The sequence below is a fragment of the Macaca nemestrina genome, chromosome 9 (genome assembly GCF_043159975.1).
Source record: "Macaca nemestrina isolate mMacNem1 chromosome 9, mMacNem.hap1, whole genome shotgun sequence".
NCBI classification, from domain to species: Eukaryota; Metazoa; Chordata; class Mammalia; order Primates; family Cercopithecidae; genus Macaca; species Macaca nemestrina.
In genome coordinates, this window is record NC_092133.1 from 119,730,677 (window position 1) to 119,746,358 (window position 15,682).

The 15,682-nt window shown below is 45.1% G+C and overlaps 1 protein-coding gene across 22 annotated transcripts in view; it reads right to left on the minus strand.

The window, feature by feature from the left end:
- LOC105480028 (KIAA1217 ortholog) overlaps positions 1 to 15,682 on the minus strand; it is a 910,528-nt gene that overhangs the window by 340,900 nt on the left and 553,946 nt on the right. For 2 of the 22 annotated variants that reach the window (XM_071070361.1, XM_071070355.1), the window contains exon 1: positions 2,354 to 2,681. The exons of 18 other annotated variants lie outside the window; for them this stretch is intronic. In XM_071070361.1, coding sequence (XP_070926462.1) covers positions 2,354 to 2,423 — 70 coding nt within the window. In that variant the 5' untranslated portion in view covers positions 2,424 to 2,681. Of the gene's footprint in view, positions 1 to 2,353; positions 2,683 to 15,682 lie in introns of those variants that run through there. 2 more of the 22 variants (XM_071070373.1, XM_071070360.1) reach the window with 2 other exon arrangements.

Consider the following 15,682-nt stretch of genomic DNA (forward strand, 5'->3'; position numbering starts at 1 on the left):
CTTTGTAACTCACCTAGGCAACATAGCAAGACCCCTTCTCTAAAATAAAATAAAATAAAATAAAATACAATACAATAAAATAAGATAAAATAAAATAAACCACGCATGGTGGCATGTCCCGGTAGTCCCAGCTATTTGGAGGCTAAGGCCAGAGGATTGCTTGAGCCCAAGAGTTCAAGGCTGCAGTGAGCTATAATCATACCACTATACTCCAGTCTGGGTGACAAACGAGATCCTATCTCTAAAAAAAAAAAAAAAAAAAGAGCAGTCCCACCTGCCAGAAGATTCCCACCTCTTTCAAAATAAAAGCTCTAGTACTTATGATGGTTTCATGGGCCCTAGGTGATTTGGCCTGGGATGACCTCTCAACCTGTTTACCTCCCATCCTTCTCCCATGTTCTTGTTGTTCTTTGAATACATTAGATTCCTGCTATTACCTCTCTCATCTTTGCTCAAATATCACTTTAGTGAAGCTTTTTCTAATAATCCTATTTACAGTTTCACTCCCTGTTCCGTTTCCTGCTTTATTTTCTCCATAATCTTATTTCCATCAAATAGGGTTGCTAGATAAAATACAGGACTGCTCAGTTAAATGTGCACCTCACATAAATAATGGATTAGTATTTTTAGCATAAGTATATCCCAAATATGACACAGGATATACTTATACTAAAAAAAAAAATTCACTGATTACCTGAAATTCAAATTTAGCTGGGCCTTCTGTATTTTTATTTGCAAAATTCAGCAACTCTGCCATCTAACATGCTATATATTTTATTTATTTGTTCATTGTCTGTCTCCACCAGCTCCCCACCCCCTGAAACTTGGTCCTTACACTGTAAGTTCAATGAAGGCAAGTATTTTTAGTCTGCTTTGTTCACCACTGGATGTCTGGCAGCTAAAACAGTGACGACGACATAACAGATGCTCAATATTCACTGAATGAATGAATGAGTGAGCAAAGGAGCACACTCTCTCAGCCTGACCATCCTAGCCTCTGAAGCCTCTGAATTGCCGTGATTGTTGGAAAGTCATTTCTTAAATGGATCCCTTTCTAACAGCCCCTCTAGAATCTGGGTCATTTCTTTCAGGACAGGCCCAGAGGTTGAATTCCTGAAGAAAGATCCTGTCCCAGAAAATGGAGGGGTTGCGGGAGTCAGGAGGAGGAGGTAGCCTTATCTTCCACTGGATGCCACTGACCCCGGTGGCCTCAAGGAGGGTGCTGTGCTTTGGCGGCACGAACGCAGACACCTCGACAGATGACTGTTCAGACTCAGGGAATCTCCAGCCATTACAAAACTTCGAGTTTTCTACATTTCACTGGGGGATTTCTATCTCTTGTCATTGTAAGTTCTCTTGTCTGGCTTAGCTTTGCATTTTCAGCGTGGATGAGTCATGTGCTACTTCCCTTTTACATGTTCATAAAACACACACCTTTTCCCCTGTGCATAATCCCTACTCCCACGCACAGCACTGCACTCCCGCACTTCTTTTTGTTGTGTACTGGCCCCTGCATGAACCTGAGGGAGGGTGGGTCGGGCGGTCCAGGGCTGTGCGGTTTATGAACATGCTGCCTATAGGATTCCATAGAATCAGTTCTTGGCATCACAGGCGTCAGATGCCAGAGAGCAGGGACCTCCTCTGGCTACCCAATCCCGCTGCAAAATTTCTTTGGAACAACATAAGCTTCTGGAAATTCCCTACGGAAAAGACAAGTCTATTATAAACACAATTAAAGGGAAACTGCCTGGAGAATATTTACCAAAATTGTCCAACAACTCCCAAGTTTTGAATTAAAACATAAAAGAAGATCCAGAGTTCTATCTATCACCCAGATGCTAAAGCCCTCCCCTGCTGCTGGGATCTGTAAAATAAAACACGCCTGGTTTCTGTGATTTAACTCTAAAATACTGCACAAACTTTGCAGCCAGCATGCATCTGCCACATGGAATCCCCCAACCAATGAATGGAAGCTGCCGTCCTAGAGACAGTTTCACAAAAACAGCTCCTTTCTCCCATGGCTGGAGCCCCGGGAGGAAATGATTAGGAGCTGCTTAGTGATTTATTTGTCATTGCTTAGAGATACAGCGCATGCTGATGGCTCACTGTGCTACAAATGTGACATCACCCCACCACCTCTTTTGCTGCTTAAGAAAATCGTGCCAGAGATAAAGTCAAGCCTAAGAAATCACAGTTCTCTATTCTCTATCCAGTTTGGAAAATGTACCATCTCAAGAATTTGCCTTTTTTTTTTTTTCTTTGCCAGGTCCCAGGGCTGCAGTTTATAAAAAGCAGCAAGCGGCAAGGGGCACGCGTCCCTGTAACTCCATCTTTGAATGGGTCTGTTACTTACCCTGCATCTGTCTTCTGTCTGCTGAGTAAGGAAGGCACGGCTCACATTTCTGGCTTTCATTTTCTTCCATTGTCTCTGCCTGCCGCAAAAGCTCCTTGCTCTCTGGAAACTTCAGAGCGCAGTTCTAAAAGCTCCCAGAAAGCGCCTGGGAGGGGGCCCGGGGCTGGGGAGGAGGGGACGGTGCGAAACCCCACCCCAAACTATTTTCCACTCCGGTGCAAAGTCTCCCTCGCCCGAGAAAACTGCATTCCAGCGCCGGGCCTCTTGGATCTCCCCTACCCCTGGCCCTCCGTCCCTAGGTCTGTCCGACCGTCCGTCTGTCCGTCCGTCCCTCCGCAGGCGCGCTCCCCGGGGACTGGGGGCTGGGCTCTGCCAGGGCAGGGCGATGCCGGGGGTTGGGCGCGAGGGGGGAGGCCCCAACAGGTGACGGCCTCTCCTACCCACAGCTCGGCCTGCCTGGTTCCACCGCTGCAAACCACCGAGGCTCTGCAGCCCAGGAAGGAAAACATTTCACACATGATTAAGGCCGGGAGCCTTCGCTGGGAGCCAGTGCCCTCATCTCTTCAATCTCAGAGGGAGAGTGAGCCTCCCAAATCGGGTGATCCACATATTAAGAAACAGCAACCTGTCGAACCTCCCAAATTTCAGTGAACTCCCTTAAAAAAAAAAAATCCCAAACAATTTGAAAGAAAGGGTCTATGCTGAGTGCTTTCCGGCACTAATTTTTTAGGGCCCGATTAACATCTATGAAGAGGTCTAGCGTCATTTGCACACAGTCGATTTCAATCACTCAATCTGGACTTTTTAAAAAAAGTTTCTACTTACTTGCCTCACTTTCTCAGACTCCTCCCTTCCCCAACACACTTACAAACACACACACACTCACACTCACACACTCAGCCCTTGATCACAAATCCAAAAGGTAAACTAGTAAAGTCAACCTTCTGAAGCTCTCCCAGTTAACAACTTCAAAACATCTGAAAGACAGTGAAAATGCATTTCTTTGGATGGGCAGAGTTACAGCCAACATACTTCTTCTCCTTTTAAACCACCTACAAATATTTATTTTGTTCTTTACCCAGTCCTTGAAAAACTGGCAGAGTTCCCAGAGAGTGAAAATAGGGGGCATGATGTCCGGAGGGAAAAAAAAAAAAAGGATGGCAAAATAATCTAGGCAACATTAGCTCTGCAACCTCAGATATCTCAGGGTAACAGTAGCTAGGAGGAAGAGTGCAATATTGTAACCTGTAGCAGCCCCATCACTGGAAGGTTAAAAAAGGACAATGCTTAGTCTGGTGACCATACCTTGCCCCAGTTTACAGGGCATTCCAGCAAGGTTTGAGATTGATTTAAATCAAGAATGTGTACAGAACAATGGCCGGCCTATGTTCCAGATTGTGACCTCGAGTGACCTGTGTGTTTTGGCAGTGGGGGTGACGTATTTTGGTCATTTAAGACATAAGGATGTGGAAGCACCTAACAGACAAAGGATGTAGGCCAAAAGGAAAGGAGACATGCCAGGAAGTGAGTTATACTCATGTCGGGAGGGGAAGAAGAGAGCCCCTCAATTCCTAACGGGATTTTTCTTGAAATCCAAGAAGACGCAGTGAATCTTTCAGAAAAATAAACCAGTGCCTTGGCAGCCTGAATAGAGGCAGTGGGGTTTGCAGGGCAGATAACTTAAGGTCTCTATGACTTTGCAACAGAATTACCTGGCAATCTTGCTTTAAGGAGGAATGAATCGTACACAGTTTCTGTCCCGGTGGCCCCAGGGCAAAGCCAGATGAATCTAGTTTTAAACTTACTATTTCCTTAGGTGTAAAATGTTCATGAAGGAGGCCCCTCCTATGTTCAGCCTTTCAGGTCCAGATCATCCTGATTCTTGTACACTGTTGTGGTATTAGTCTTTAAGGCATTAATGTCAGGAAGAGTGGAGAGGAGGGCGGGAGAAAAGTGAGAGGGAGAGAGAGAGAGAGAGAGAGAAACACTGCAGATGCAGCAGCCCAAATCAGATGTCCCTCAGCCTTTAGTTGTGACCCCAAGCCCCTTGCTTTGGTGTCCAGAGAGCCCATCCTTAGCAGCTCCTACCTGTCATTTGGTAGCACAGAGGCAAAAACCCCAGGATGAAGGAGGCAGCAGAGAGCTGCCATGGCAGCTGGCAGCCACAAACCATACCCTGCCCTGGGGCCCTCCTGGCTAGCTCAACCCAGGCAGAAGAGATCCATTGGCAGATGCTGATTATGATTTCCTGGGGGCTGTTTGGAAGGTGTCACAGCAGTCTTTCAAGGCCTCTGTTGATCCCTAGATGGACAAAAATAGGGGAATGTTTCCCACCAGGTCTGAACTACCGTTTTCCAGGCAGGCCAAGGAACCCCCTTGGTCAGTCCACCTTGCGTTCCAGCTGCTAGAACCCTCCCCTCCCTCATATGGGCCAAGCTGACTACCCTCTCCACTGATATTCCAGGAAGCAAAACTCTGTGATATGCACAAGAGAAAAAGGCGTTAGGGGGGAAGACATGTAACATAAATCATTAAGGACCATGAAATCTAGACATGTATTTACAGTAAAATAATGTTCTTTTGAATGATCAAACTTTCTGACCATTCTATAGGGAAAAGCTTCTATTGGATTACTTACCAGCCTTTCGTTCCTCCTTAAGAGGAGGAACTGAAAACAATTTGAGAAGGCACTCTATTAGCCCTTGCACCGACTATTCCATATCTTTCTCCAAAGCACAGAGACCTTCCTAACCATTTAACACTGATTGTCAGTTTCTCTGGAAAACAGTAGCTGTATTCTGCAATCTATATAAACCTGCTAACTCCGATCTTCATGAAAATACTCTTATTGTCACCGCTGTTACTGTGGAGATGTTCTTCTTTCCGGAAGAAACACTATTTGAACTAGAAGTAGGTGTATTTCTTTCTGGTTTAATTTAATTTCTGGGCTTAAAAATTGCTATTACATTGCAATCTGCCTACTGCTATACTTTGAAATTTGCTGTGAAAGGCATAAGGAAAGCGGCAAGAACTTGAAATCTGATTTCCCTCCAATCATATAGAGAACTAGAATAATAATAATACCAGGAGGCTAAGTTTTCAACTCCATTTCTGTTAACAGGGAAAGGTGCAAGACTATTTCTTGGTTAGTGGTTCCATATGTTGCAATTCATGACTCAAAATGAGCTACCACATAAAACAAATGTCATTTAAAAGGAAAGACAAGTGATGAGATAATAGAGTGCTGTAAAGACAAATGGTGATTTTGTAGTCATAGCTAACCTGTTACAGAACTGGACCATTATTGGTGCTGATAACGCAACATAAGTGGCAACCACCATGAAGAGAATTAATCACAAAAATCGTAAACAATTGCATGCGATTTCTCAGCAGGCCAATTACAGGGTTGTGGAAAGCATGTCAATTTCCTTTATGTAAGTTTTTCTTTTCTTTCTTTCTTTTTTTTTTTTTTTTTTTGAGATGGTGTCTTGCTCTGTTTTTTTTGAGATGGCACCTTGCTCAGTTACCCAGTGGTGCGATCTGGGCTCACTGCAACCTCTGCCTCCTGGGTTCAAGCGATTCTCCTGCCTCAGCCTCCTGAGTAGCTGGGACTACAGGCACATGCCACCATGCCTGGCTAACTCTTTGTATTTTTCATAGAGATGGAGTTTCGCCATGTTAGCCAGAATGTTCTTGATCTCCTGACCTCGTGATCTGCCCGCCTCGGCCTCCCAAAGTGCTGGGATTACAAGTGTGAGTCACCGCACCCGGCCTTTTCCCCCACCTTTTTTTTTTGGAGGTGGAGTTTTGCTCTTGTGGCCCAGGCTGTAGTGCAATGGTATGATCTCGGCTCACTGCAACCTCTGCCTCCTGGGTTCAAGCAATTGTCCTCCTTCAGCATCCTGAGTAGCTGGGATTACAGGCACCCGCCACTATGCCTGGCTCTGTTTTTTTGTTTTTTTGTTTTTTTGTATTTTTAGTAGAGACGGGGTTTCACCACGTTGGCCAGGCTGGTCTCGAACTCCTGACCTCAGGTAATTCGCCCACCTCGGCCTCCCAAAGTAATCATTCTGGGTTTATAGGCGTGAGCCATTGTGCCTGGCCTATGTAAGTTTTTCAAGAGAGAAATCATTGCAAGAACCAAGAGTAAGTGGAATTGCCCTGATACATATTTAATATTTTTTCACTTTAAATTCTATTAAGAACCAGATAATTGAAAATGACTTGACATCATGACACAAAAGAAATAACTAATGCTTGCTGAAGTCCTTAAAATGTACTTTTCAAAGGCAGCCATAACTGTGGGAGTTAATCAAAACAAAGTGAAAAACAAAGAAGTCAACAAAAGTGTTTCAACCAGAGGCCTCATGTTTGATGTGTTCCACATTAACTATTTCTAAAAGACAGACTACTATGGTATGAGGCCCTGTAAGTCAAAAACAAAGGATTTTTAACAACTGGGATAACATTTGCTTAAATGGATGATCTGGCACATGTGAAATGTGGGATCTCCAATCCTAGTTTTGACAGCAATGTGTCAGGTGGTTAGGGTGACCTTATACTTAGCATAAACCCGCAGTTGTGAGAGGGAAAGGAGACACTATTAATAATTACAACTGGACAAGAAACCACGGCTGTCCCTGGCAAACCAGTACAGATGGCCACCTATGTGTGATCCCAAGATAAGCCCTCTGGGCGCCTTAGGTTTCCAAATGTGAGGGGAACATAATGATACTGTTTGAGTTTCCCAACAAAGACCCTATAAAAGAATCTTAAACAATAATTAAAAAATAATTAATCTTAAACAATAATTAGAGCGAAGGTGTGAGCCTCACACGAACTGTATTACAAAGCCCCACTAACAATTTCACAAATTCCATAGTATGATACATTTCTATATGACTCATAGATCAAAACAGAATTTTCCCTTCTGTGTTAAGAGCAACAATTTCACCAGGTAACCATTTATATCTCCAGCATTCCCTCCAGAGCAGAGGGTAACCAATCTTCCCTTACTTAAAGTCCTTAAAATTCCAGTGGCTCCAAGGAGATTCTGCCAGACACTAAGTGAGGTGCCCAAGAGCCCCTCCCTACCCAGCAACACTCAAGTCTCCCTATCAGATGTCTTGGAACTCTCCTCTTGCCCCTCCACACAAATTCCTCATGTGATCATATAATGTGAAACTACACATAGATCCAATGTGTTAATACTTTAAGCATGTTTGCTTTCTTTTTAAGAGAACCCATTGATGTTGGCTTTTATTATGGGTTCTTTTATCTATCTTAAGTTGGAAGATAGATGCTGGGCAGCAGAGACCCCGTATGCACAGCACTGTGGTCAGAGCTGGCATCTGCACAGCACATCGTCTTGAGAGTCTTGCTTAGCTCTGCCCTCTGGTCACTGCAGACAAAGTCTGGATTCCAGGTGGCAACTTCTAAGTGCAAATTGTAACATGTATCTGCTCACCCCTTTTATCCCAGAGGGAGCGAAACCATGGCATATTTCACAGAGTTCCTGAAGGGCCAGGGTGGAGTCCACGAGAATATGAGAACTTCTATAGATACAAGCACCTGGGTTGCTACCTCGCTTTACCCACAGTGCCTCATTATCAACCCTTTCAATAGAGTATTTGTTGGAAAGAGACTCTCCTGGCTTATTTTCTGTCCTTGAGCTTCTCCCCGGCCGTCTCTCAAAGCTACAGTGACCTGTGGAGGTGGGGGTTGGGGAATAGGGGGAGCAAGAAGGAAGGGAAACCAATCAAATTGCCAAAACTGGGATCATGGAGTACACTTCTCCCTGTTACCCCCACCAACATCTCCCCACTTTGTTGCTGAACAAACTGACTCCTGGAGCATTCTCGAATGTCTGGCTCTCATCTCGCCCATCTTTCTCATCTCCAGCGTCCTGTTCAGTCTTTACTTGGTGAATACCTTAGGATCTTTTATCCTCTTTTTTCACTACTGAAGTCCAAGGCCATTGTCCTAGGTGACCCCTCAATCATTATTATTATTATTTTGCTAGATGGAAATGAAGAATAAAAAAGGAGGTATCTCTCTTCTTCCTTTTTTTTTTTTTTTTTGATAAGTTCTCACTCCACCACCCAGGCTGGATTCAGGGGTATGATCATGGCTCACTGCTTCAACCTCTTGGGCTCAATAAATCCTCTAGCCTCAGCCTCCCAAGTAGCTGGGACAACAGCCACACTCCACCATGCCTGGCTAATTTTATATTTTTTGTGACATTAGGGCTCATTATGTTGCCCAAGCTGGTCTTGAACTCCTGGGCTCAAACAGTCCTCCGGCCCTGACCTCACGAAATGTTGAGATTTCTGTCATGAGCCACTGCACCTGGCCTGGTATACCTATTTTCTAAAATTCCTCTTCTTTCAACAGTAGAATTGGGTCTGGTATTATCTGGGGGGCATTGCTGTAGGAGCCCTAAGGCGGCATGAAGTTTCGTCATAGATATTTATCAATTTCTGCGGGGAGCTGGGCGCCTGCTCTAGTCACTGAGACCTCTAATCTGTAAGCTAAGACTGTGTGATGCCAGGGACCTCCCTGGGGTGCAGGGCTTCCTGGAGGAGGAGGCCAAAGCTGGAAACTACCCTCAGAGCTGGTGTGGAAGAGGTGTGGAGCTGCTAGGATAGCGGAAAGCGCCTGAGGGGAGCTTGGGTGCAAGGGTGCACCCAGAGCATAGCCTTTGGGCAGGGGTGCCCATAGAGGCTTGGGGGCAGTGGTGCAGCTCAGGGTGGAGGGTGGAGGCTCAGAGAACAGGGCCTGGAGGTCACCCTGATGCAGGAGAAGGAGAAAGCTGTGACTGGTGTCTTGGAGTCTCGGCAGGGATTGGCTGTGCCCAGGGAGATTCCTGACCGCTCTCTCCCCTGAGCTTTGCTCTCCTCTCCCCCCACCTTTGGAATTCAGAGCTCCTCACCTTCCCTCCCAGGGCCAGCGAAACAAGTGAATTGCCTTGATCACTTTGATCACCTCTACTAGCTTCTCTGCCAAATAAACACTGAAATTGACTTTGTTTCAACAATGCAGCTAGTTTTGTTTTGTTTTTGCTCCACTTTTTCATCAGTTCTCAGCCTCCCGGTGAGTGATGGCCATAGGCTTTAAGAGAAACAGAGACACAGATGCCACAGAATGAAAGGTGCAGTGCAAATGCATTCACCCTTCCATGTCACCCCCGGGAGGCTGACAGTCCTGCAGCCACACCTGGAGCTGAGGGGGTCACCCAGCACCCGGGGCTGGGCTGCATGCCTGCGCGCAGACTGCACTCCCTCGGGGGTCTCAGAACACCAGGAAGAGTTGGGAATGGGGTGCTGGAGAGGAGGATCAGGGGTGATCAGGAGGTTGGGGGTGCTCGGGAGGGGCATCCAGAGACTCAGAGGGCTCAAAGTAGCCCGTCTGCCCTGAGCCATGCCTCCCACTTCTTCAAGTGCCTCACCCTCGAGTTTATAGAATTCTTGAAAGCCAGTCACGTGCTTCAGAAGTCAAGTATTTTTACAGTGATTTTATTTTTCTCTCCCCACCTCAGCCCACAGAACTGAAGGCGGGGCGGAAGCGGAGGTGGGGTAGGGCCGGGTGGGGACCTCTGTTCCTTGCAGATGGAAAAACAGTTTTAATAGAGAAGGACTAATTTCTGGAGCCAAGTGGGTAGAGGGGGTGCTGGAATGCGGGAGGTAGAGGAAGCCCTCCAGGATTTAGAAAGTATTGATGGCTCAGCTTCTCCGCCCTAAGCCGTAGTGCATTTTGTGTTTGTCCCCAAGGCTGCTAGAGATTAACATTCTTCATTTCCCAGATGACTTTGTTTTGCTTTGTAAACACCCACTTTTGCAAACTTTACAATCTCTGAACTGGACAATATTGACTGGGATAAAATACTTAATGACTGGTTGGGCCAGGGTTTCTATAACACTATATTAAGAGCCTAATTTGTGTAATGCTTGAGTTCATAAAGGTAAAAAGGGTACAATGATTTTTTTTTTTTTTTTTTGAGATGGAGTTTTGCTCTGTCACCCAGGCTGGAGTGCAGTCGTGGGGTCTTGGCTCAGTGCAATCTCTGCCTCCCGGGTTCAAGCAATTCTCCTGCCTCATCCCCCAAGTAGCTGGGATTACAGGCGCGTGCCACCACGTCCGGCTAATTTTTGTATTTTTTGTAGAGACAGGGTTTCGCCACATTGGCCAGACTGGTCTCGAACTCCTGACCTCAAGTGATCTACCCACCTCAGCCTCCTAAAGTGCCAGAATTACAGGCATGAGCCATGGCACTCAGCTGGTGCAATGATTTTTAAAATTGTTTCTGCCTGCCCCCCACTGACACCTCTCGTCTGCATATACCTTCACCCAACACGTTCAGCACCAGCACTGATACAAACTGGTGTGGAAAGTGGACTGCAGGACCTGATGATATTCTCAGGTTCACTCTGCTCACAGGCCCCTTCTGAGACAATCAGCTAGGAATGCTTCCTTTTGTCACCGCCAAGCCTCACTGGTATAATCAGTAGGCTCAGCTGGAAGAGCTCAGAGGCTCCCTGGGCTGGACAAGGGACAAAGAGATCCAGTCAGATTTCCCCTCTTCTCCTTTACAGAATTCGAATGTGAAATATATAGCAAAGGGGTACAGGTGGCATGACTAAACATCCCGGCTTACCTAGGACTTTAGGTGTTGCCTGGTTGTGGAAATTTTGGTGCTAAAACTGGAAAAGTCCCAAAGAAACTGGATTGAGTTGGTCACCCCAGATGCAGGCAGTATGGCAGGTGAAAGCTGAGATGCACAAAGACAGCAAGCATAGCCAGGTGGCGCAGTGGCACAGTGGCTCAGTGGCATGGTGGCTTGGTGGCACAGTGGCTCACGTCTATAGTCTTAAAACTTAACTACTTGGGAGGCTGAGGCGGGAGGATCACTTCAGCCCAGAAGTTTGAGACCAGCCCAGGCAACATAGTGAGACCTCGTCTTTACAAAAAATTTTCAGAAAATTAGCCGGAAGCCCAGGAGTTCGAGAGTGCAGTGAGCTGGTAGCTTCACTGCACTCCAGCCTAGGAAACAGAGTGAGGCCCCATCTCTTAAAAAAAAAAAAAGAAATTAATTAAAAAAAATTTAAAAAGTGACAGCAAGCAAAAGCCTTGAGGTGACACAAACCAAAGAAAGAGAGAAAAGGAGAAAGAGAGAGATCAGCAGAGCAGGCTGTGTAGCAGCAGGAAGCAGAGAAGGAAGCAGGAATGGAGACACTGAAGGTTGGGCAGGGGTGCATGGGGGGAAGGACAGTGTCCTGTGGGTTTCCCAGAGTTGCTGTCAGCCTGATGCCGCTACTGCTGTATTCTAAATGTTATCCATATGTATACACACACACACACACACACACACACGCGCGCACACATACATATATAAAATGTCTCCTAAATGTTGCTCAAGAGGCTTGGGAAAGCCATTTCCTGTTTTTCCTTACTTCCAAATATAAATAATAATCCAAGATTACTAGGTTATTAGTACGTCTATTTCTTGTCACCTGAACAGGTCATAATCTATGAAAATCAGGACATTCACATGGTCAGTTGACAGAATCACTTATAAAATAAAATAAATAATAAACATGGTTTGGCTCATCTTTAAAAACAGACACACACACACACAGCCTTGTCTTATCTTTTCAAAGGTTTCAATGCCATAGTTAAAAATTGCCGTGGGTTGCACATAAAACAGTCAACTGTAGGCTGAATTTGGGGAAAGAATAAAACCTGAAGAAAAGGAAACAGTGAAAATCATTTTGTTTCCCAAACATCAACAATTTCTCTTCGGCTATAGTTTGAATGTCTGTCCCCTCCACAACTCACGTTGAAATTTAATCACTAATGTGTGGCAGTGTGGAAAGCTGGGGTCTTTAAGAGGTGACTGGGTCAAATTCTTACCATTTATATTAGTATTAACTTTATACTGACTTGCCTAAAATATTAAGCTTTTTCTCATCTATATTATTGTTAAATTATGGGTTTGATAAAACAGTTACATATTTTCTTACATCCTGTGTAGTAAATATATAACTATTAACAATGTAAAATATTTTGTTTACTGAATTCTTTTCTATTTTGAGAAAGGGTCTCGCTCTGTCACCCAGGCTGGGGTGCAGTGGTGCAATCACAGCTCACTGCAGCTCCAAACTCCTCCAAACTCCTGGGCTCAGGTCATCCAGCTCAGCCTCCTGAGTATTTGAGACTATAGGTGCACACCACCATGTCTGGCTAATTTTCTACAAATTTTTTATAGAAATGGGGTCTCACTTGCCCAAACTGGTCTTGAATTCCTGGTCTCACATGATCTTTCCACCTCAGCCTCCCACAGTGCTGGGATTACAGGTGTGAGCCACCACACCTGGCTTCTTCATGTGATACTGAACATTGCCTCCTAAGACCTAGTAGTTTGGAGAATACTGCTTTAGGCTAAAGATGATCAATTCATCCATCTCGTCATTCACTCACACTTTCATTTTTTTCAAAAAACGATTAGGCCCTAGTTTGCCAGTGGAGGAGGCCAAGGATGTTGAAATTGATGAGAGAAGCCATAGATTTGTGAACACTTGTCGCACTTTCTTTGCTTATATGTGAGCCTCTCTCATGAGATTTATGAGGTTGCCAAGGAATAAGGCCAGCTTTATTATCTCTGAATCCCCAGTTCCTACCACAGCCCTAGGCACACATGGATGCTGAGTAAATGCCTTTTTTTTTTCTTTTTTGAGATGGAATCTTGCTTTGTCACCCATGCTGGAGTGCAGTGGCACGATCTTGGCTCACTGCAAACTCCGCCTCGTGTGTTCAAGCGATTCTCCTGCCTCAGCCTTCCAAGCAGCTGGGATTACAGGCCTGCACCACCACGCCTGGCTAATTTTTGTATTTTTAGTACAGATGAGGTTTTGCCATGTTGGCCAGGCTGGTCTCAAACTCCTGACCTCAGGTGATCCACCTGCCTCAGCCTCTCAGAATGTTGGGATTGCAGGCGTGAGCCACTACGCCCAGCCAGTATCCCAAACAGTTCCATTCTATGTAGAGGTCAGAATCCGATTAATGAAACACTGAACACCAAAGAGAATCAGCTGAAGAATTCTCTGCAGCTGAACAGTGGGAAAGAGAAGGGCAGTAAGCCTTTGGAATCTGACAGAAATATTACCCACTGATAATGGGACTCTTTGAAACAACACAAACTCATAACATGTTTTGAATAATGGGATTCAGTCACGTCAGGGTTACCTGGTTTATCAAGGAGAAAACTCATAAGCAACACAGCACAGAGGTGGATGCATATGTTTGGATATTCACTCAACAGGCTCACAGACCGATTCAGAGCACCTGGAAGACCTCAGGAGGGATGTGATAGGAAAGACGATGGAATGATGGTGGACATGGCAGGACAAGTATCCATCCCACGCATTCTGTGCCCCAGGACAGGTGTCAGGTCCATGCATTTCATGCACAAAAAGCTTGAACTGTGTCCTGCCAGCACCACGGAGTCATGAACAAGATAAAAGCAGACTAAGGACATGATCAGATTTGTGTTTGAGATAAATCTGTGTGGAGAATGGATTTGAGAGAAGCAGGAAAAGAGATTACAATACAGTTTCTGTTATAGTAATTTAGGAAAAAAGATGTGAGATTTGAAACTATGGGAATTATAAAGATAAAAAGAAGGCAAAGGTTTGAGAAATACTCAGGAAGTAAAATTGGCAGGATGTATAAATTAAATGGAACATAGGGTAGTGGAAGCTGGGAGATACTCCAGACTGCTGAACAAACTCAGGTTATGTTTCAACATTCTGTCTCAATTCTTTCCACTGATTGACTTTGGTCAGTGCTACCACAAATAGGCCCAACCCAACTATTTCCAAAACAAGTTCACTGCTCTAATAGGTTTCTGTCGCTACATTCTTTCAATGTCAGCAAGTCAGCATCGCACGTTCTAGAAACAGGGACGAAAATTCAACATTCTGCCAACACCATCTTTCTTTCATAAGTCAGAAATGGCTCCAGGCATATCACATGGCATTAATTTTGTACTATATGCAATTCTGATTGATTACTGGGTGCCGAATTATAAATAGTTGTCAAGAAGTCTAATGACCATTTATCAAAAAAGATGCTGAAACCCTGTATATATGAGTTATAAAGAAAGAATGTGGCAGGGATATTAGTTTAACTAAAAGGGCATTGGTTATATAGATTCCCTCCCAGTTCTAAAATTTCTGCCTGTGCCTAGCTGTGTGTTCAGTTTGCTTTGGGTACAATTTCTAGAACTCTGTGCAAACTCTTTGGTTTAACTCCAAATCGTAGTGAAGGATGTGAGGTGTAATGCTTAGCACCTGGCACGGTGCCTGGCATATAGTAGGCACTCCAGGAAAATTTATTGGGTAAATGAATGTAAATAAAGGCAACCAACTCTGGGCAGATTCAACCCCCGGGGCGTGAAGCCAGATTTTCCCCTATTAGCCCAGGATCCCCATAAAATAGCTGGAGGCTACAAGGGAGCAGCACAGCATCTGCACCTCGGCCCTGTCTTTACGCACCGCTCAGACTGGTTTTGGGGCTTAGATATGCCTGGATCTTCATCTTCCTATGTGTTTTGTTGTTATTTCACTTACTACACAGTTAGTGCAATGGAGAAGTTCCAGGGGATGCAACTGTCACCAGTAGGAACGCAAACCCCTGTTTAGGCATATCGCCACTAGGGGGCGAGAGAGTCAAAAGGCTGCATCGGAACGTCCGCCTTGCCCTCTACAAGGTGTAAAGTTTTTCCTGAATTTCCAATGAAAGCATTCTCAGATTTCTTCTCCCTAATCATCCCCGATACTTGGTACAGCAAGAATGAGGAATCATAATAATATTTTATCCCCAAGCAACTGGAAACATCCACCTTTGTCAATGCTGTTTGTTTTCTAATAAAAATTTAAACATGAAAACAGAAATCAGGAAAATTTCCCAGGATTGATTACTGCTTTGAGCTGCTTCCTATGCAATTGCCTGGAAGCTGTGAGGCCCCAGTGTGCTCCTTCCAGGCACTGTGACCAGAGACACTGCGCGGTGGGTGGGGTTGCCAGGGAAAATACAGGATGCCTAATTAATTCAAATCTCAGGTAAAGTCTTTAACGTAAGTATGCTCCAACTTGCGAGAGCTGTGTGTGTGTGTGTGTGTGTGTGTGTGTGTGTGCGCGTGTTTTGAGACAGGGTCTCACTCTGTCACCCCGGCTGGAGTGCAGTGGTGCAATCATACCTTGCTGCAGCCTTGAACTTCTGGGTTCAAGCAGTCCTCCCGCCTAGGCCTCCCAGTAGCTGGAACTACAGGTG